Below are 23,640 nucleotides of genomic sequence, written 5' to 3'. Positions count from 1 at the left end.
GACGTCATTGTCGGTGTGGATGATACTTATTTCTCGTTCACTGATGTCTCTCCCTTTCGAACAGTGGTGTAGTCTAGGGCATACGCAGGCATACACCGTATGCCCACCTATCTTTCTTAGGATTTTGCATATGCCCACCTAAAATAAGTGATGGTATGTATGGCCGCCAGCAGGATTTTCACCCGGAACTTTTTCAATCTAATAACACAATGCCGCAGCACCATTGGGTGAATTGTGTTTTGTTTTTTTTATCATTTTAAAAAGGGTACAGAGATTCTCTCTAAACACGCATGGAGCAGTGGGAGCGCATCTGATGGCACAGGCAAGACAGACTGACAAAGCTGATCCACCAATCAGAACTTTAATTTCAGACTTGATTGGATATTTGCTAACCAATCATATTTTACATTTTAGACATTTCCAGCATCTAATGCTGATGCACAAGCATCCCTGGAGTAACCATAATTTGTACCGTAAATTTATTTGCCTGCTAAACGTATTATACAGTTGTGCTCAAAAGTTTGCATACCCTTGGAAAATTGGTAATATGTGTACCATTTTTAAAGAAAACATGAGTGAGCAGGCAAAACACATTTCTTTTATTTCTTATAGGATTCATATTCAACTGTAGGTTATAACAGAATGGCACAATCATAAAACAAAACATGGCAACAAAGAAAAAAATGAAATGACCCCTGTTCAAAAGTCTGCATAGTCTGTGTATTGCCCCCTTTAGCATCAATGACAGCATGCAATCTTTTGTAATAGTTATCTATGAGGCCCCAAATTCTTGCAGGTGGTATAGCTGCCCATTCGTCTTGGCAAAATGCCTCAAGGTCATGCAAAGTATTTGGTCGTCTTGCATCAACCGCACGTCTGAGGTCTCCCCAGAGTGGCTCAATGATATTAAGGTCAGGAGACTGTGATGGTTAGTCCAGAACCTTCACCTTTTTCTGCTGTAACCACTGGAGGGTCAACTTGGCCTTGTGCTGGAAAGTCCAAGAGCGTCCCATGCGGAGCTTTTGTGCAGAAGAATGCAAATTGTCTGCCAGTATTTCCTGATAACATGCTCTATTCATCTTGCCATCGATTTTCACAAGATTCCCCATGCCTTTAGAGCTCACACACCCCCAAAACATCAGTGAGCCACCACCATGCTTCACAGTGGGGATGGTATTCTTTTCACTATAGGCCTTGTTGACCCCTCTCCAAACATAGCGCTTATGGTTGTGACCATAAAGCTCTATTTTGGTCTCGTCACTCCAAATTACAGTGTGCCAGAAGCTGTGAGGCATGTCAAGGTGTTGTCGGGTATATTGTAACCGGGCTTTTTTGTGGCATTGGCGCAGTAAAGGCTTCTTTCTGGCAACTCTACCATGCAGCTCATTTTTGTTCAAATATCGTCGTATTGTGCTCCTTGAAACAACCACACCATCTTTTTCCAGAGCAGCCTGTATTTCTCCTGAGGGTACCTGTGGGTTTTTCTTTGTATCCCAAACAATTCTTCTGGCAGTTGTGGCTAAAATCTTTCTTGGTCTACCTGACCTTGGCTTGGTATCAAGAGATCCCCAAATTTTCCACTTCTTAATAAGTGATTGAACAGTACTGACTGGCATTTTCAAGACTTTGGATATCTTTTTAAATCCTTTTCCATCTTTATAAAAAGTTCCATTACATTGTTACGCAGGTCTTTTGACAGTTCTTTTCTGCTCCCCATGGCTCAGTATCTAGCCTGCTCAGTGCATCCACGTCAGAGATAAACACATTGACTATTTATACACGGACACTAATTGCAATTTAAAAAGCCACGGGTGTGGAAATTAACCTTTAATTGCCATTTAAACCTGTGTGTGTCACCTTGTGTGTCTATAACAGGGCCAAACATTCAAGGGTATGTAAACTTTTGATCAGGGCCATATGGGTAATTTCTGTTATCATTATGATTTAAAAAGGAGCCAAACAACTATGTGATAATAAATGGCCTCATATGATCACTATCTTAAATAAAAGACAGCTTTTTTGCATGATCAGTCATATTTTCAAAATTTCACAATTTCTGCCAGGGTATGCAAACTTTTGAGCACAGCTGTATATATCTCTGAGTCACCTAATCAGCAGGGGGGAGAGATAAAGGGGAGCCAGAGATGCCAGAGAGAGAGAGAGAGAGAGAGAGAGAGAGAGACAGACAGACAGACATGGAGTTATGTTTGTGTGTGTCTTTTACTTTGCTGAAGTTCATTTGTATCATTAAAACTTTATGTTGACTGCACAGCTGGGTCTCAGCTTCCTCCTTTCCCGACCGAACAGAGGTCTTTATATATATATATATATATATATATATATATATATATATATATATATATATATGACTGGTAGTTTGCAGAAATTGTCAATGAATGAATCTGATTGAACCTTTTTGATGAACGGATTCAAAAGACTCAAGCCACTGGGATGAATCAAAATTCCCACCATTAGTTGCTGACAGGACATGACATGCTGTTCGCAAACAGCATTGTGCCCTCTAGCAGCAGATGATCTGCTACCAGAGACTTTTCTGTATATGCTGGCTTAATTATTACTGAAATGTATTAATCGACAATCCATAAGCTTACTTGATCTTATTATTAATGACGGATAATCAATCATCGCTTATTCATTAACATCCCTAAAGTTGATGCTAACTTTACAGATGATTGCACATTTCTGTTTTCAGCTCTCTGAAAGAGAAAGACAGAAAGACTTTCAACAGAATCACATACAGTTGAAGTCAGAAGTTTACATACACCTTAGCCAAATACATTTAAACTCAGTTTTTCACAATTCCTGACATTTAATCATAGAAAACATTCCCCGTCTTAGGTCAGTTAGGATCACTACTTTATTTTAAGAATGTGAAATATCAGAATAATAGTAGAGAGAATGATTTATTTCAGCTTTTATTTCTTTCATTCCCAATGGGTCTGAAGTTTACATACACTGTTATTATTTGGTGGTATTGCCTTTAAATTGTTTTAACTTGGGTAAAACCTTTTGGGTAGCCTTCCACAAGCTTCTCAGAATAAGTTGCTGGAATTTTGGCCCATTCCTCCAGACAGAACTGGTGTAACAGAGTCAGGTTTGTAGGCTCTCACACGCTTTTTCAGTTCTGCCCACAAATTTTCTATCGGATTGAGGTCAGGGCTTTGTGATGGCCACTCCAATACCTTGACTTTGTTGTCCTTAAGCCATTTTGCCACAACTTTGGAGGTATGTTGGGGTCACTGTCCACTTGGAAGACCCATTTGTGACTGAGGTTTAACTTCCTGGCTGATGTTTTGAAATGTTGCTTCAATATATCCAAATAATTTTCCTTCCTCATGATGCCATCTATTTTGTGAAGTGCACCAGTCCCTCCTGGAGCAAAGCACCCCCACAACATGATGCTGCCACCCCAAGCTTCACAGTTGAGATGGTGTTCTTCGGCTTGCAAGCCTCACCCTTTTTCCTCCAAACATAACAATGGTCATTATGGCCAAACAGTTACATTTTTGTTTCATCAGACCAGAGGACATTTCTCCAAAAGTAAGATCTTTGTCCCCATGTGCACTTGCAAACTGTAGTCTGGCTTTTTTATGGTGGTTTTGGAGCAGTGGCTTCTTCCTTGCTGAGCAGCCTTTCAGGTTATGTCGATATAGGACTTGTTTTTCTGTGGCTATAGATACTTGTCTACCTGTTTCCTCCAGCATCTTCAGAAGGTCCTTTGCTGTTGTTCTGGGATTGATTTGCACTTTTCGCACCAAACTACGTTCAGCTCCAGGAGACAGAATGTGTCTCCTTCTTGAATGGTATGATGGCTTCATGGTCCCATGGTGTTTATACTTGCGTACTATTATTTGTACAGATGAACGTGGTACCTTCAGGCATTTGGAAATTGCTCCCAAGGATGAACCAGACTTGTGGGGATCCACGGTTTTTTTTTCTGAGGTCTTGGCTGATTTCTTTTGATTTTCCCATGTCAAGCAAAGAGGCACTGAGTTTGAAGGTAGGCCTTAAAATACATCCACAGGTACACCTCCAATTCAGTACACCTCCTATCAGAAGCTAATTTGCTAATTGCCTAAAAACACAGTTAACTTAGTGTATGTAAACTTCTGACCCACTGGAATTGTGATATAGTCAATTAAATGTGAAACAATCTGTCTGTAAACAATTGATGGAAAAATTACTTGTGTCATGCACAAAGTAGATGTCCTGAACGACTTGCCAAAACTATAGTTTGCTAATATGAAATCTGTGGAGTGGTTAAAAAATGAGTTTTAATTACTTCAACCTAAGTGTATGTAAACTTCTGACTTCAACAGTAGTAAAGCTTTGTATTTGAAAGTTTCTAAAAAATTCAAATCAAGGCCAAGTGACAAGTTATGCCAGGCCTCACCCAACATAAACGGAACAGACAGATTTCTCCAAATCAGAAGGATAGAAACAGCAGAAGGGTCTGACCTACTTAAATGTTTGTTCTTGTTCCTAGAGAGGGGAAGAGTAGAGGAGGAAAAAGAGGATTTTCTAATTAAGCACTGTCCTTTCTTCCTCCTTTTCAACTCTTTTCTTCCCCCTTTTCACACAATAAGGTCACCATAAGAGAGTAAATGGACTTAGCCCAAAGGGCTCACACTGACCTGAAAACAGCTTCTCATGCACAATCACTCAAAATCAGAGTGACATTATACACTACAAACCTGATTACTGAGCAACCAGACAGCGAGACAAAAGGGAAAGATAGCAGCTGCTAGTTCAGACATGCCCGGTTCTCAAGGTCTCTCGGTTTCTTAACAGTAAATTTAATTGGATAGACAACCAACAGTGCAATAAAAATTTTATGATTTCTAATTCTGAGTATTCATATGTCTGGAACAGTGAATTTAGTTTGCCTTCTCAGCAGGATGACTGAGCTTGTCATTCTGCCTAAAATCTCCTTTTGTGTTTCACAGAGGAAAGAAAGTCATACAGATTTGGAACAACAATTTGTCAACGATGACAGAATTTAATTTTGGATGAACTATAGCGACTTTTCCACCACTGGGCCAAACGATTCTCGTTGGGAAACCGTACTAATCTGTGCCGATCCGGACCAGTTGGAACAGTTACAGTTTGACTAAAATCTGTTTGACTAAAAGATCTGTTTCTCACCCACACCTATTATATCACTTCAGAAGATATGGATTTAACCACTGGTCTTATGGATTACATTTATCACACATCTGGGATGGCATGAGGGTGAGTAAATGATGAAACAATTTTTATTTTTGGGTGAACTATCCCTTTAAATCAAAGAGTTCTAAACCGTCAAGCTTTTAGTTTTGGCGACATCTACATGAAGATTTGTCTGTCCAGTAGTGAGATCACATTCACAACAGCTGTATAATATGCTCCTCATTTCAACATCTCCTCCTCTGTCCACAAACACCCGGCACCATGGGGTGTATTATTTGTATATTAACTTAATCATGCTGAAGTTAAATTTGGAGCCCTTTATATATAAAATGCTCAGTGCACAGAAACAAACAGAACCGTTACTCTCAGCACCAGATGGAGTTATGGAGCACAGAACCACTCAGAAAAAAATGAAATAAGGCACCAGCACAACACAGGCAGGACAGAGCACCCCACATAAACTTTGAAGAGAGCAGCACGAGCAGACCATTTATTTAATTAAATCACATTTGTGTTTTAATAATCGCACAAGTTCATATAGCGATTTCAATTTTATTTCGATTAATTGTGCAGCCCTATTCACCTTATTCAGCCCTGCCCCTTTTCCGCACTCCAGTCTTCCGAATTTTGTCATATAACTTCCTGTTAGCATTGAAGCTACTGAGAACAGTCGATCAAAATGGATTATGTGTGAGACAATAGAAAGTATTTTTCCCCAAGTGTTGATGGTGTGAGTCTACAGCACCCATTTACTACATGAAAAGGCTCCTGAGGTGTTTTTTCTGTCACTGTAAATCAGGGATTAAACCTGTTGTTCAAATGTTGTTCATTTCGGTTCATTCTGAGCAAAAACTGTATTTTTTATTTTTTATCATTCCGGTATCATTCCGGTTCAAAAGTTCTGCAGCCTCCTTTCCAAAAGGTTACCGCTTAGAACTAAATAAAAGAATGGTTAATAACGTTATTTTTAAGGTGACAATACTCTGCACTGAGGGGTGGGTGAAATACCAATTGCAGTGTTGCCAGATCTCACAAGAGAAATAAGTAAACAAGCCCAAAATAAGCCACTTGCCTCACTATAATAAGCAAAAATTAGCAATAAATTTTTTTCACCCGTGTGGTGGATTTATCAGCAAAGAAATCATAACAGCATACAGTTAATTAACAGTAAAGTATAATTTTTAACTACAGATCTGCTTCCGAGTCAAAACCCAGCAGCATTGAATCTGTATTAATACATCATATCTAACAATAATTCAGTGAAGACTTGAAAACAACTGAGAAATTAACTTTTTACCTCTTTTCACCTTTTCATTGTATTTGGATTAGCCATGCATGTGTAGTAAATATGCACAGTTGTTAAAAAGGTCTTCATTCACAGAATACTACATCCACAATGGACAATTAGGCAAAGAAATGTGTGATGCAGCAGTTTCCTTCAAGATCAAAGCTAGAGCCCGACCGATATGGGATTTTTGAGACCGATACCGATTTTAGAGGGGGAAAATTCACAGACTACCTATATGGTGGCCGATATATTTAATTTTTGAGCTGGAATGAAAACAGACCTTTTTTATGTGGATTTTTCACCAATTTTGCACTGATATGACTATGCAAAGGTACTCAGAAGGCTGCTTTCTTAAATATTTTTATCAAAGAATATTTGACATTATTATAATACAATGTCAACAAATTCTAGAAATGAACACTGAGAAAATAAAGAATAAATACAAATACAATAAATAGCTTAATAAACATCAGTACTGTATGTTTAGTATGTCAATTGCTGACCATTAAAATAAAGAATACAAATAAAACAAAGTTAACATCAGTACTGTTTAGTATCAGTCAAATGCTGACCATTAAAATAAATAAATAAAAATAAAACAAATAGTTAAATAAACATCAGTACTGTTTAGTTTCAATCAAATGCTGACCATTAAAATAAAAAAATAAATAAAAATAAAATAATAGCTAAATAAACATCAGTATTACTGTTTAGTATCAGTCAAATGCTGACTATATTAATACTGCCGAGTCAAGATAATCAGTGGCAGCCGTGTTACACTATATTATATTATATTATATTTTATAAATGACACAACTGGAATTGTTCGGTTGAAGGGGGTACCAAACTGTGAATCCTAAACAAAACAGTTTGGTGATTACATGTTTACTCAGCTTCCACACTGACAACAATAAAAGTAGTTATGTGATTAGCTAGTTAGCTATAAGCTCATTGTCACGGAGAGTAAAAGACGGACGTTGTTTATTTTAATTTCCAGCATTGTGTCTCACCAACTAGGTAATAACATAGCATGAAATCAACACTCAGACAAAATCCACCACCGCACCGTTGTCTGCTGAGCGGCAAAAGATGCTCTGATGTTTACCTTTCAATCTGCTACATTACTGACTGCACTGACAAACTATAGCTGGCTAACAGCAAACAGACATGAGTGACATGGTTGTCAGGGACAAGGTTAACGTTATATTAGTTATATTGAAAAGGGAAAATGATGGGGTCATTGTTTATTAAGTTCCCAGTATGTATTTAACAGACTAGTTAACAACTTACCGTGATGACACCGCTGAACTCCGCCCTGTCTGCAGAGCCACTGTTAGTTCAGCTCTGTAAACAATGGAGTTGGAGCGCACTCTGCTGGACAAACTACACTATGACACCAATTCTAAAGCATTGTTTTCTGCATTATATGTTCTGAAAAAGTTTTCATTTTGGCGCATATCTGTAAAATATACGCCGATACCGATATAATCTGTAAAATATACGCCGATACCGATATATCGGTGAAAGGCTAATATCGGCCGACCAATATATCGGTTGGGCACTCATCAAAGCTCATGTATAATTTTTTCAGGCAACATGATGTGGTGTAGTTACAGAAATGTACTGTGATAAACCCTTTGGCCTTTAGCTTAATGAAAAAAATTATCGGAAAAAAACGAATCGGTTATAACTGGTTACCAGCATTTAAAAATAAAATTTTCACTCCAGAACAATTGAAAATCACTTTGTTCCGGTTTTCGGTTACGTTTTGCTAAAAATTTCATTTGTTTTCGGTTTCGTTCCTTGAACCGTTTTTAGTCCAGGTAAATTGGACCTGGCAGATCACATTCAGACAGCTATGACAAAATGCACTTTTCATAATACAAGCGTTTAATTGTTATACAAGTAATTCTGCTTAATATTTAGGTTTCAGCTGGTTAATAATTTGTATTAAAATGTGTTGTTGATATGAAATTTCCAACAATGACAGCTCATTATTTAACCCTCTGGGGTCGACGGACGCGCCGGCGCGTCCTGCTGGATTTTTTCCTCACGACAGCGGAAACAACTTAAAATACTGTCATTTTTGGGCATACAGATAAGTGTAAGACATCATTAGAGACTATAAAGGGTCTACTTTTATTTGTATACACTCACAATAACAACAAAACCTTGTGATTTTGTAAAATAAAGAAAATAAACAGGGTGTGCTTTCAGCAGTCTGTCTCCGCGAGCATCTTTCTGAAACACGTCACAAAAATGAAGTGAAACTCCGCGAATACTTATCACACAAACATGAAACATATGTCTAAACAAAGCTTAAAATGTCTACTTTTAAATAAAACAATTCAAATTTAAAACAAATATTCTCCTGCAATGTAATCTGTATGAAACAAAGCGATGTACAGTTTCTCTTGGCTCACCTAATTATCCCTAATGAGATCACACCCACCAGCAGAGCACGCTATTCATACGGTAATGTATGGCGATCAATGCAAATGGTAAACGCCCCCAACAGTGCCTTCAAAAGCATCAAGTTCATCATCCGATTCATTCACTTTCCTGCGCGTTTGGAAGATGGCACGCTACACAGGTGAGGAAGAGTTCACATTTTCCTCAGAAGAAGAGTGGGACTCCGACGATGTTTGAAGAGTGATTTGATCCAGCCAAAGATACAATTTCGGATGAGTAAGTCTTTACTTACATTAGTTGACATGCTATTTTATATAAACATGGACATATTTTACTAGTTGGACTATTTCCAGACTTGCCAGACAGGATTCAGAGAATAGAAATTTGAAATATGTCCTAATAGGCAAGTTGTTACATTTAAATGTTGTGTCGGCTAAAGCAGGTATTTAAATTGTATGTTGTATGATATAAATATGATATGCAATATAATATACAAATAATATGAATGTTTAGATTATATTTTAACTAGTATTTATGCTGCCTCATTATCATCAACGAAGCTTGTGCTTGCAAATATCTGTTCGGGTGTAAATGTGTAAAATGTGCTGTAAATATGCCCATATTAGAAAATAAGCATATTAGAATGATTTCTGAAGGATGATGTGACTCTGAAGACTGCAGTAATGATGCTGAAAATTCAGCTTTGATCACAGTAATAAATTGCATTTGACAGTATATTCAAATAGAAAAGTTATTTTAAATTGTAAAAATATTTCAATATATCACTGTTTTTGCTGTATTTTGGATCAAATAAATGCAGCCTTGGTGAGCATTAAAAAATCTTACATATCTAAAACTTTTAAATGGTAGTGCAAGTCTAAAGTTTTTAAGTAAAGTCTTTATGTAAAGAAAATGTATAGTCAGATAACACATTCAATCATTAAGTCTCCTTTCATTCTCTCTCAGGGGAGGGGTCTTTGTCTCCTCAGGTGTGAATCACATCAGTATTCATGATCATTCACGCCTCCTTGCATATGGCCTTTCTAACACTAAAAGCGTCTTACAAAAGTTAAATGACTTTATTGTTTTTTTATGAATGAGTGATCAGGATGTTTTCACATCATTTTATAGCAAAAACTCTAGGCTATAAGATCCAGTTCTCAAAATTCTTGTGAACAAATGTTTAGTATGTGTTATATGGCCTTATTTCAGTGACTTAAAATTTTTGTTTTTTCAAAAACCACACATAAACGTTATTTTCTCAAAAGTACAAATATGTACATACATGTTGCTCACATATTATTGTAGGCCAGTTTGTGCTGAAGTGTTATCAGACTTTATAACTTTAAAAAGCACAAATGTCAAGGCATGTCAAAACTTCTCCAGGGCCCAAAACACCCTCAGACCCCAGAGGGTTAACATGCAAGTTCATAACTTTAAAGGTGCAATATGTAAAAAAAATTGGCCAATGTGTGAATGGCTTGTAACGCAACTTAAAATATGAGCCCTTCCCGGACTTCCGAGTTTGCCTATTAAAGCCTGTAGACTGATTTTCATGTGAAGGGAGCGGGTCGCTTTTGCTGGGAAAATCGAAAGGATGTGACGTTTATGCGCGCTCCCGAGAGCCTTGCCGCAGTGCTTCCCTTCCGCTATTCAACAGCGACAACTGTCTGCAACACTAGGTAACGTTATCTTAGAGATGGAATCCAGCAAACGTCCGGCTTTCAGCACAACACCCAGCACAAAAAAAAACAAAAAAAAACCTTTATCTACTGAATCCCGTCTAGCTAAGCGGGAACGTATGCATGGTCGAGCGAAAACTAGAGTGAAAATCGGCAGGGCATTTGATTCCTGGAAGGACCTTCGTTCGGTTTTGGGGATCAAAACCGACCCTGAATTGGCGTTCTTCTTATTGGACAGGTAAGCTTACATAGCTGCAAAGCATGTGAAATATAGTGCCATAAGGATTGATCTGTGTAATATTAGCTAACTTGATCTTGCCTGCACAGTAACTGTCATAAACAATGTTAATCTGTAATTATTCAGCAAGGTAAACTACAAAAACACATGAAATGAATGCTAGACAATGTTCAAGATAATGCAAAAATGACCCATTAATTAGTGTAACGTAACTTGGTTATACAGAAAATATATACATTCTATTATTATAACACAATAGTGCATCGATATATCAAAATGACAGTTGTGATGGAATCACATCAATACTGAATTGTGACAACATACTGTATTTATAATGTATATTCTATTTTATAAACAGCTACTGTCATCATCCACCAAATTTAGCTATCAGCTATTGATAAAGCTGGCTAGCTAGCTAACGCCGACACAGGCTATCGTATAAATGCAGTCAATGTATCATGCAAAGAAAAGTGATTACTTCAAACTACAGTCTCGCATAGTCAGACCTATATCCACACTTTGTTTTAGCCCTGTTCCAGCACTGGAGAGTCAAATATAATATACAGTCTCAAAGTTTGTAGTAAAACAATCATAACTGTGTAATTTTAATTATGCTACCTCATCTGTCAGCATGATGCCGGTGGATCAGGTTCAGTCTCTTTGTACATTACGTCATTGTTTTGTCCGATGCTCCCGTCCCTATGGAGTGTGTGCACGAGCAACAGGTAGCTGGCTGCAGTTCACTTAACGGCCACAGGTGTAATTAATAACAAGGGCTTCTGAACCTTACATATTGCACCTTTAAAGAAAATTACAATTGCACTTCTTAGATTTGTCACCCTACATTTTTTAGAGGTTTAAATGTGATAAAAATGGTCGTAAACTGAATATAAAATAAAACATACACTTTCACATATATATATGTGTGTGTGTATGTGTATATATAAATAGCACCCTTTCCCCCATCCCGGTTTAACACAAAATCTGCTCACTTTAACAATAACACGATGGGTGAATGACACAAAAAGATGGCCAGAGATGTCGTACAGAGATATTTTTAATGACTTTGTGTTGTCTCTTGGAGTTTCATGAGCACAGAAGAATATCAGTATGTCCACAGCAGGAAGGTAGGATCTTGTGGATTTATGAAGTACTCTTGTTTTAAAATCTCCCTGCTCTAATTTCAGTTTTTATGGCATCCTCTGAACACTTTAAAATACTCATGACAGTTTTTGACAACTCTATAACCTTTAAATCCACTTCGCTAGCTAATTACACTTTGATATGAACACCATATATATCTATATAGCAACAGCTAGAATGGAAGCTCAAAGACAACATTTTCAAGATGGCTGTGTGCTAGTTTCCCCAGTGCATAAGGTGAATAACAGATACAATTGTTATTGTCTTATTCATTTTTATAAAATTGCAATTATTAGCATGTGTAGCACTTGTATCAAATGTTATTTGAATAAGCATTAAAAGGTCCAGTAGAATCCAAATAGTGTGCCTTACTTATGGCACTTTTCCATTGCACGTTACGGTTCAACTCGACTCTGCTCGCTTTACTTTTCTGAGCTTGCTTTTCCACTGCAGTTTAGTGCCGCCTCAATCCGGGTGGAATTATAGGCTGATCATCATAGTTGCGCAGCCTCTACTGCCGTGACATCATCTTAAACGCGACACAAACATTACTGACCATAAAAAACACGACCGCTAGCTGTTAGCTACTAGCTCATTGTGCTGCATAAAGCAGTTGTTGCATGGTGATTTTACACAAGTGTAACAGTTAAATTGGCGTGGTTGTTTTAGAAGCAAGCTTTCCAGTAGCTGGTCAACTAAAAGTGAAGCTTTCAAGCAGAATATAAAGTTAACATAACAAAATGTACCATCCTCCATCACGGACTCCAACAACGCCGAGTCCAGGGCACTCTCCCTCCCATTGCTCGCCGGTATATTGCCATAGATAGCGTCCATTTGGTCGAACCACTTCCACTTTCTTCTGTTTCAACCACTCCGGCTGTTGTGGTCCTTGATGGTTCTGTAGTCACTTTTACGTTTTTCTTTACTTTTCCCTACACTGTTGGTAGGTCCGGTGGTAGCCGTGTGCGGCCAACAGCTGAGACACTTCCTGAAAGACTTTTTCGTTTCACATTTTCATTCAACGCTAACAAGAGAAACGTCTGCACCTCGTTTATTGACCACGGCGTGGTTTTGCGCACATCCGTTTCTTTGTACAATTCGAAAGTCGCGTGAACAAATGATATTGCTGTTGCTGCTGCTAACTTTAAAACTAGCGGGTTGATGTCCCGTGTTGCAAATCCAGTGACACTGGTAGTGACGATTCTCTCTGACCAATCAGTGATCTGCAGGGTTTTGACGTCACATTTAGTATTGGCTTGGCTCGCTTGGAACCTTGACCGAGGTGGTACTAAAAAAAGTATCAGGTACCAGGTACTGTTCTCAGTAGAAAACCCCCAAAAAGAGAGCAGAGTCGAGTCAAGCTGTACCATGCAGTGGAAAAGCCCCATTAGATTCTCAGATGTTTAGACAGCGAGCTGAATAATGACCCAGATATCGACCTGCACCTCTTGCTCATACACAGTAGGCCCCAGTATACTCACAGAGAAGTACTTCTTCGTTCTTCACTCAGAGCCAAAAATAATTTTGAAAAAGCTGAGCAACGGTATTCTGTTTGCGAACATTCAGACACCAGCCACGCTGCTGGGGGAGGTGTTTAGGGAAGCATTTAAATATGAGGACAAAATATACGCACAAGACTACATGTAAAACATTAATGACTATATGCCTCATTCTGTGAGTAGAATTTACAGCATAAGAAACTGTTTTAACCACTCGATGTTAAAGCAATATATGCAGTAGATAATGTATAATTTGTCATGTTTACATTCTGCATTCATGAGGCTAATGCGCTAACACACTATACGCGGCCATAATATTCGCCGGTTACACTCAGTTACTGTAATTTATGGTGACACTGATACTACTGCAAAGATGTGTGTATAAAAGAGTATTACTGGGAAGAATATAGACAAAAGAATAGTAAAAAAAAGAGGCATCTCTCACTTTAGGCAGAAGTGTGAATTAGAGATGCACAGGTTGACCAGCCATCAATCGGAACAGTTTTTTTTTTTTTTTTTTCTGTGTTCTGGAAGTGCACCCATGCACACAAATTGCACTGGAATAATTTCAATGTCATTTGTGTGGAAATATTACAAAGTCTGTAAACAGGATGTTAAGATTGCAATCTGTAATGTCTGCAAAGAAAAAGTTTATCACGGAGGAACAACAGCGAAGACGTTCAGCACGGCAAATTTGATCCGACATTTGAAAGTGCATCACCCGAAAGAACGTTATGATTATCTTAAATGTGTTGATACTAAACAGCCAAAAGCTTCACCCCTAACTCAACAATCGGTACAAGCCATGTTCCAGAAAACCCAGAGCTACGGCCAAGATAGTCAAGAAGCACTAGCCATTACAAAGAAAGTAATGGAATTTATTGCATTAGATGACCAGCTGTTTTTGGTTGTAGAAGATCAAGGTTTTAGCATTCTAATGGCGCACATGGATCCACGATACACACTGCCTAGCAGACATTACTTTTCGGATGTGGCTCTACCTGAAATTTACAATAATGTGTCATCCCACATTCACAGTCTACTTAAAGCTGATGTCACATCCATAGGTTTTACAACTGATATATGGAGCTCTAATGTGAGCCCAATGTCTATGCTGAGTCTGACAGCCCAGTATATTGATCCTGACTTCAAACTAAAGACATAAAGTTCTCCTACATGCACAAGAATTCTCTGGCTCACAAACAGCATCTGCTCTTGCAATGGCTTTTGACGAAATGCTTAAAACCTGAAACATTCCCAAGAGCAAAGTGCACGTAATCATGCGTGATAATGCCCCAAATATGTCTAAAGCAATGCAGGATGCTCAACTACCTAGCTTGCCTTGTATGGCCCATATGCTTCAGCTGGTGGTAAATGAAGGGTTGCTCTCACAGCGCAGCATAAGTGACATAGTAGCATACTGGAAGAAGAATAGTTGGCCACATTCGCCTCTCGCCTGCTCCCGACTCCAGAATGTGCAGACACAACTGGGCCAGTCAAAGAAAAGTCGACAACAAGATGTTCCAACCCGATGGAACAGCACATATTATATGTTGTTAAGTCTTACGGAGCAGGAGCATGCTTTAGGGGTATATGCTGCAGACTACAAATTACCGGCAACCCTTACTTCGTACCAGTGGGGTCTAATTGAGAACATCTCGACTCTTCTTGCACCGTTTGAGGAGCTTACAAAAGAGATCAGCTTTTCCACAGCGACTGCGGCTGATGTCATTCGCTCAATTGTTGCATTGAAACGTCTCCTAAGAAAAAGTGCTGAAACGGATCATGGCATGAAGATGTTCAAAACCACTCTTTTGGAAGCGGTTGAGAAAAGATTCAGCGACACTGAATTGGAGCCCATGTACTGTCTGGCTACAATCCTCGATCCAAGGTAACAACAACGATAACAACAAATGTTAATAATTGGCTAATAATAATAATCAGCAACAACAATAGGCCTAGCAGAATGATGTATTTAAAATGGCATTTAAACTGTTAAAATCATACCAGTAGTTCTAATAATGATGAAAAAATTTAGGTTGTCTAGATAATGATGCAATCAATGATGTCGTTTTGTTTAATCAAAAAGGTACAAGGATCGATATTTCAGCAAAACACAGTCAAACATCAAGTACGAGAAATGCTTCAGAATGTGTTACAAACAGAGACAGGAGAACAGAGGCCAGAGATGGGACACGCTGATGACGGGAGCAAAGAGGAAAGCACAGACGCGCCAGCAGAGAAAATACTACGCAGAGCAAGCTCACTGTTCACGATGAGATATTGGAAGAAAATTCTGAGCAGAATCACGTCATGGGAATGCAGAGCTACCTGTCCGAGGCACAGATACCAAGAAGCGAACAGGCGTTGGTCTACTGGAGCACAAATAAGAGCCACTTTCCTGCGCTTGCTGAAGTTGCGCAAGCGTACCTGTCTGCACCCTGCATGAGTGTAGACAGTGAATGTTTGTTCAGCTCAGCTTCTAATGTGGTGGATGAAAAAAGAAACAGATTAGCTTGTGAAAAAGCTGAAATGCTTCTTTTTGTAAAGTTGAACTTACATACATTGTTGAAAGAAAAGCCATAAATAAAGGCAATATAGCCTAGTTATGTATAAGATTGTCATTTCATTATATCTTAAAATTATATTGACATAATTTGATTTAAAAAACAACTGCTGTAGCATCTTTATGTTTTACTCATTGCACTAAACGTGATTTGATGTAACATTTTGAAATTATTTTATTTATTTGTGTTTTATGTAGTTTTACACAGCTAAAGTCAGACCATTATTTTTTTACTTTAAATCTTGAAAATATACAATCTAAAACAAAAAAAAAACTGCTGATGCTACATGTACGTAGCATCTTTGTTTGGATCGTTGTGTTTAATATGCAGTTGTTGCCTCTAATTTCACATAGCTACAGATTTTTTTCATTTAAGGTCAGTTCAGCCTTTTAAAGAGCAAATAAACATTTTTGATTAACTCTTTCATTCTTTCTTGTCTGTTGCTTAAAGAAAAAAAATCAGCAATCGACATCAGAATTGACCCATTTGCTTGTAAAAAAATCGGCAATCGGAATCAGCCATGAAAAATTATGATCAGTGCATCCCTAGTGTGAATAGTTTCAGCTGCAGACAACACATGAATGAAGCAGCATATTAAACAACAGAGTGAATGGGCACTTAAGAGTATTTGAGTAATTTCATTCTTTTGCAGACTAGTTAAACAAAAATCACATGACATGTTCGCGATCATACAGATGTGGGTAATTTCGCACAATCTCGCTAATAACTCTGCTCGCCATCGAATGAGCTCTTGGTCACACCTACTGATGGTGTAGACCAATGGCAGTAAAAAGGTGAATGGCAGCCGGCATGAAGTTTTCCTGAAAGTTCGCACTGGCAAGCTGTTACAAACCACTGAACTGCTGAACTCAAAAACACCTTCGTTTTGGCCAGATTTGGTTCAGAATGATGTCACACCCATTCGTTCTTTGAATTCATATGAAGTACGCCAGGGCCTTAAAGGTACTGTTCACCCCAAAACCTATGGAGCTACAGAACTGAAATATTCTTAAAAACATCTTTGTGTTCTGCAGAAGATAATAAGTCATACACATCTGGGATGGCATGAGGGTGAGTACATGATGAGAGAATTTTTATTTTTGGGTGAACTATTCCTTTAAGTGCTGTGAGCCCACACCTGTTGACACTGTTGAGACTGCAGATCTACACAGCTGCCTTGGCATGGTTGGCACACTTGAGACATTCTCATAAAAAGAGACTGGTGCTCTCCAGACCTTCCACCTCTTTCTGCGTCAGGATATAACAGCCACACTGGTTAGTCAGAGATATATAGGTAGGTATGTAGGTAGGTAGGTAAACAGAGCAGAAATAACATGGCATGACAGTGCGTTAAGTTTCTAGACAGCGTTCACGAACTTTCGAGTCTTTTTTTAATAACAAGTTTAACCTAATAGCCTACACCGTAGAGAGCTGTCCACCAAAGATAGCTCCTTTGGCCCAAATAAATGCTGTCTCTGTAGGCAGATCACTAGTTCTGAGACACAGTTAATAAAATTTGGTTGTCTAAAACGTTGTGCTAATGTGGTAGAGGTCTTTTCCTGAGAAAATTATTCGGAAATTCCAGCTGAAATGTGGCCTCTTCCTTCCTTTAGGAACAGTGTTTAGAAACACTGTGAGGGAGTTTTCCAGGAACTGCTTAAAACACAAACACTTGAATCTTTCCTGTCTAACAAGTTCTCAAATGAACCAGATAAAAATGTCTCTTTCAGCAGTCGACAAAATAAAATGTTTCGCTCGAAAATATATTGGGGGGTAAAGTTTATCTTGAACGCGCACGCATGAAGACGTCAAAATCACTCGCTGAAAGTTGGTTGTTTTTATTTCGAGGTGGGATTCGTTCACTTTAAGTTTCACAAACGAACATTTATCCGTTTGTCTACGCCCATATGAGCCTCTTGCAATGTAACATTCACATTTCTGAATGGATCTAAAATATGGATCTAAAAACACCGGTGTGAGACGATCAACAGGGGTGTTGTCTCACTCTCCCAAGCCAAATCCATCTGAATGTAGTCAAAAACAAGCACTGCTTCTGGAATAGGCTGCTCGTGAAAACAGGTGGTAATCCCTCCAAAACACACCGCAACTTTTCGCGACGCGTTCGTATCCTCGTGAACTACAATCTAATCTTGTAAGCATTCTGTTTCATGAGGTTTTTAAGGAACACGTCAAGTTGTTGATCCTCATAAAAGACGCTTTTCTGAAGCCAACACCTACTTTTTGCCTGCAGAAGTGCTAATGCATGAACGGGTTCCTGCATTCATCAAAACTAATTAAAATCAGCAATGCCTTCGAAATGAAGTCTTACCTCTTTATCAAAGTGAAGTTTCAGTGAGACAGCGCAGAAGGTTTCGTTTTGGTTGGCGCAGTGTGTTTGTTCAAGTGTTTGGCTGACCGTGCAGGAGTGGAGCGCTGTAGACGGACACTGGCTGTTGGTATGGGCTGGGAATCGATTCCAAAAAGAACCGACTCTTGGATTCCGAGGCGTTGGGAATCGAGAATCAATTCGAAACGTTGGATTCGACTCCAAAGCTGGAGTCGTTTCCTTTCGGGGAAACCGGTTGATATTTTCGGACTGTGTTTATTTCCTCGACCACTGAACTACTACACATTTCTGAAGCCTAACAACACTAATATAATTTACAAAAGGCTTATAAAATGACTGCATCTTAACGATCATCAACCTGACTCTGAGTCTTTTCTAGTCGGGGTGGGTGGGTGTGTGTGTGTGGGTGGGTGGTGTTAGTCTCGCAATATACAATTTATACAAAATATACAATATATTTATTTGATCATAATATGCATAACTATATACTATTTATTAAAAACAGGCTTACTTAAAAGAACAGGCTTTTGTGTTGATAAAGAATAAAAAATATATACATTTTCAGTCCAATGTTATATAACACAGAGAGATAAGCTACTATTCTTCTTTTAAATGGCTTACTCCAAGTAATCTCTAGCACCCCCTAGAACCAGGCCTATTAATAATGAAAAATGAGTAAGCCTAAATGTTTCCAATTTACGCAAGGAATACAAAAGCACCGATATGGAGTGGATAGATACAGTAGAAAGATATAGAGAGAGAGAAAATTACCCCTCAAAAAAATCAGTATGAAGCTTTCTCTTCCCGACTGCGAGTGGAGGTTTATTATTCTCCATTTTTTAGCTAAAGTTAGATTCACCAGAGCGGCGCCAAGCAAGCAGTCATGTCAACGATGTCATGCGCTTAGCGGTCTTTAGATGTGGGGTGGAGCGTTTACATTTTAAAGAGACGTGACAACTAGCCTATAAACAAACTTAATATAAATGATTGTAAATAATTAATTCACAAAATATCCACTGCATGAATTTAATCAGATTTATCATTATTATCTTTACTAAAATATAAGTATCTTTACTAAAATAGAAGTCTATTTTTTACTTCTTATGGGGGGTCCCGGATTCCCCCAGCCCCCCCCCCTCAATTCGAGCACTGCTTTTATTCATCACAGTGGTATTCAACTGATCACAATGTATAGTCAGGACATTAATAATGTGAAAAATGACAGTTTAAAAAAAAATGTAAACTACTTCAAAGAGTTCTCATCAAAAAATCCTCTACGTGTAGCAATGTCAGCTTTGCAGATCCTTGGCATTCTAGCTGTTAGTTTGTCCAGATACTCAGGTGACATTTCACCCCATGCTTCCTGTAGCATTTGCCATAGATGTGGCTGTCTTGTCGGGCACTTCTCACGCACCTTAAAGTCTAGCTGATCCCACAAAAGCTCAGTGGGTTTAAGATCCATAACACTCTTTTCCAATTATCTGTTGTCCAGTGTCTGTGTTTCTTTGCCCACTCTAACATTTTCTTTTTGTTTTGCTGTTTCAAAAGTGGCTTTTTCTTTGCAATTATCCCCATAAGGCCTGCACCCCTGAGTCTTCTCTTTACTGTTGTACATGAAACTGGTGTTGAGAGGGTAGAATTCGATGAAGCTGTCAGCTGAGGACATGTGAGGCGTCTATTTCTCAAACTAGAGGCTCTGATGTACTTATCCTCTTGTTTAATTGTACATCTGGCCTTCCACATCTCTTTCTGTCCTTGTTAGAGCCAATTGTCATTTCTCTTTGAAGACTGTAGTGTACACCTTTGTATGAAATCTTCAGTTTTTTGGCAATTTCAAGCATTGTATAGCCTTCATTCCTCAAAACAATGACTGACTGACGAGTTTCTAGAGAAAGCTCTTTCTTTTTTGCCATTTTTTACCTAATATTTACATGCCAGTCTATTGCATACTGTGGCAACTCAAAAACAAAGACAATGTTAAAGGTGCAGTATGTAAGATTCAGAAACCCTTGTTATTAATGACATCTGTGGCCGTTAAGTGAACTGCAGCCAGCTACCTGTTGCTCGTGCTCGTGCACACACTCCATAGGGACGCGAGAATTGACCAAAACAATGACGTAACGTACAAAGAGGCTGAACATGATTTACCGACATCATGCTAACATATGAGGTAGCATAATTAAAATTACACAGTTATGATTGTTTTACTGCAAACTTTGAGACTGTATATTATATTTGACTCTCCAGTGCTGGAACAGGGCTAAAACAAAGTGTGGATATAGGTCTGACTATGCGAGACTGTAGTTTGAAGTAATCACTTTTCTTTGCATGATATATTGACTGCATTTATACAATAGCCTATGTCGGCATTAGCTAGCTAGCTAGCTTACTCTGAGTTTGTGTAGGAGTCGGTGTTGTGCTGGGAGCCAGACATTTGCTGGATTCCATCTCTAAAATAACATTACCTAGTGTTGCAGTTTGTTGTCGATGATTAATAGCGGAAGCACTGAGGCAAGGCTCTCGGGAGTGCGCATAAACGTCACATCCTTTGGATTTTCCCGGAAAAAGCGACCTGCTCCCTTCGCATGAAAATCAGTCTACAGGCTTTAATAGGCAACCTAGGAAGTCCGGGAAGGGCTCCTTTTTTAAGTTGCGTTACAAGCCATTCACACATTGGCAAAAAAAAAAAAAAAAGGTGAATATTACATGAAAACTGTTACATATTGCACCTTTAAGCTTCATTTAACGAACCAAATAGCTTTCACTTGTGTTTGATATATTGGCATGTGATTTTATCACACACACACACACACACACACACACACACACACACACACACACACATATATATATATATATATATATATATATATATATATATATATATATATATATATATATATATATTGTTTACAAAATGTAGTGGACAATTACTATACATTATAATTTAAACAAGAACTCATGAGTCGTAACAGACAATTTCAGTGTTGGTAAAATGGTGCTTTTAAGATGATTTGCGGTAGTTCTTCGAAATACAGGCGCATCTACTCATACTTCCCTCAAATTTATCTCATGGGATTGAAGCCTCGTGCTTTGGTATGTGTATATAGGCCCTGATTTAATTTTAGAATGGACCTATTAATAGTAGGCTAAATGTTGTTCATATTATTATAAATAGTGCAAAGAACACTTTGTAGTGAGCTGTTTATTATGAGATATAACTTTTACCATTCGTTTTTTTTTTTTTTTTTTTTTTTTTCTGGAATCGAATAAATTAGTCTGGAATTGACTCTTGGAATCGATTCCATCCATTCCAAAACCAGGAATCGGAGTCGATTCCCAAATCTCTGGATTCGAATAGCCCTAGCTGTTGGTGGCGTCTGCGCCCGAGCGCTATTGGCTGGAAGAGAGGAGCTTTGCGTTCCAACCGGTCACAGCTCCGCCTTTTCGCCGTTAAAATAGAATGACATCACTGGCACGAGCGACGGCAGGGGGTTGAGGTCTGGGCGCAGTGCGTGAAGGACTAGCTGAATTCAGTATGGTGCATATTGTGAGTTTGGATCAGGAGAGATGTAACCAAAAAATAACTTTACGATTAACGCATTTAAATTTTATAACAAAATTCTATCAAATTTAATTTTTATAAATCTTTAACGAAATAAAATAAAAACCTAAATATTTTAAGTTTCATAAATTTAATATAGTTACAAATTACACAATCCAATTTTATGATTTTTTTTTTTTTTTTATAAAATAGGTATATATATATATAGTTTATTGATAGCAACTTGAGCAATTAGGACATTTGTGTGAATTGTGCCAGAGGTTCCCAAGGAACCCACAATTACTTACTTTAGAACTTTAAAGCCTATACTTTTTATGGAGATGGCTATAAAGGATTTAGAAACTATGTAATAAAGCAATTCATCCAAATCTAAAATAACAATGGGTCACACTCATTTAGGACAATTTAAGATGAATGACATGGCATCAACCACAATAGGCCTCCTCCTGAAATTATTATGAGTTATATTATCTAGAAGTTGAAATAAATAAATAAATAAATAAATAAATAAAATACTCTAGCTATAAGTCTAGGGTTTAGTATACACTTAGATACACATTGTAAAAAAAAAAAAAAAAAAAAGATTTTTTGTCTGATAAAGCTTTATAACCACACACAGTGTGGTTAAAAATGGCAATTTAAACAACTTCACATATGTAAACAACTTCACATAATATTTAGAAGTATTAACAGAATAATTAATATGTGCTTTAAAAAAATTATAAGCTTTACATTTCTGCCTTTAAACCCTTCAAAAATTTGGTAAGTGCCTCGCTGTAACCTTGATTTTTGTAGTTTGTAAAGAAAAGGAGGGACGAGTGGATTTTGTTGTTGTTGTTGTTTTGTGGTAATTAACATTATGCCACAAATGCTTTCGATTAAGCTTAACTTGAATTGTATGCATAATATTATTTTAAGGGAAGTATTAGAATGTTTTCATCTTTACACATAAGAGACAGTGTCTGAAATTTGTGTGTTATTAGTTTGTTCTCTGTGAAGCTCCAGAGCTTTTGTGTTACAAATCTGTCCTGTGTAAAGCAAGAGAAATGAGGGGTGGCAATATTTAGTTTGAATGTGGTGAAATTAACTTGGTTTTATGCTGTTCTGTCAGAAATTTGACAGTGCTCTACTGTTTCCATAATAATGACAGTATGTTTTTACTGTCCTATGATGTGTTGAATATATCGTTATTACCTTAACCAGAGACGTTGTCAGGAGAGGACCATCATGGGCCATATGATGTCCTCAGTGGTATAGCCTACTCATTTGGCCCAGGGGAGAAGGTGCCCACCTATACAAAATTTGTCCTGGGCTCTGAAAATGTTTATAAACAGCCCTTGGATGAGATGGTGACAATCATTCTTTTGCACTGTGTAGGGGAAAACTTGGCTAGTTGTTACACATTTTACTCCACTGAATGTTTCTCAGAGTAGGTTTGTTTATGAAAGTAAATTTCTGCATAGCCACCTTGAAGTCCTGGCAACGACAAAGCTATGAACATTTCCACTCTTCTTGCTCAGGAGGAAAGATACAGTTAATTGAACACATGTTGACCTTTTGTGACAACATGCCTCAACAGTGGGGCATATTGTCACACTATATAAGGCAAGTTGTCACAGTGGAACTTGCTACTTAACCAGTGGAGTATAGGATTCATGTGAACAACCACAACCACCAAAACAAAGCCTACACCTGAATTAAACTATTAA

At 38.0% G+C, this 23,640-nt stretch overlaps 2 protein-coding genes across 3 annotated transcripts in view; one reads left to right on the top strand and one right to left on the bottom strand.

Moving 5' to 3' along the window:
- The window catches only part of LOC127415306 (rho-related GTP-binding protein RhoA-D-like), a 44,151-nt gene extending 25,645 nt beyond the window's left edge, over nucleotides 1–18,506 (bottom strand). Inside the window, exon 1 of one of the 2 annotated variants that reach the window (XM_051654012.1) lies at nucleotides 18,349–18,506. Coding sequence is in view for 1 of the 2 variants with exons in the window: in XM_051654011.1 (XP_051509971.1) it covers nucleotides 17,158–17,203 (46 nt within the window). In the remaining variant the exon portion in view is untranslated. Of the gene's footprint in view, nucleotides 1–17,157; nucleotides 17,219–18,348 lie in introns of those variants that run through there. The other variant, XM_051654011.1, reaches the window with a different exon arrangement.
- Nucleotides 13,747–16,232, top strand: LOC127415305 (zinc finger BED domain-containing protein 4-like). Its single transcript, XM_051654010.1, has 2 exons — nucleotides 13,747–15,343; nucleotides 15,542–16,232. Exons 1-2 carry the CDS (start codon nucleotides 14,733–14,735, stop codon nucleotides 15,729–15,731), a joined length of 801 nt encoding a protein of 266 aa, XP_051509970.1. The 5' UTR covers nucleotides 13,747–14,732; the 3' UTR covers nucleotides 15,732–16,232.
- Nucleotides 18,507–23,640: the final 5,134 nt, after the last annotated feature.

This window comes from Myxocyprinus asiaticus, chromosome 24 (genome assembly GCF_019703515.2).
Source record: "Myxocyprinus asiaticus isolate MX2 ecotype Aquarium Trade chromosome 24, UBuf_Myxa_2, whole genome shotgun sequence".
Classification (NCBI taxonomy): domain Eukaryota; kingdom Metazoa; phylum Chordata; class Actinopteri; order Cypriniformes; family Catostomidae; genus Myxocyprinus; species Myxocyprinus asiaticus.
The sequence above is the reverse complement of the archived record's forward strand: the minus strand, read 5'-3'. Positions and strand labels throughout refer to the sequence as shown.

Coding starts and splice junctions, on each gene's coding strand:
- LOC127415305 (XM_051654010.1), top strand. CDS start 14,733: ATGCGTGATAATGCCCCAAATATGTCTAAAGCAATGCAGGATGCTCAA. Junction 15,344..15,541: donor GCTACAATCCTCGATCCAAG/GTAACAACAACG, acceptor TTAATCAAAAAG/GTACAAGGATCGATATTTCA.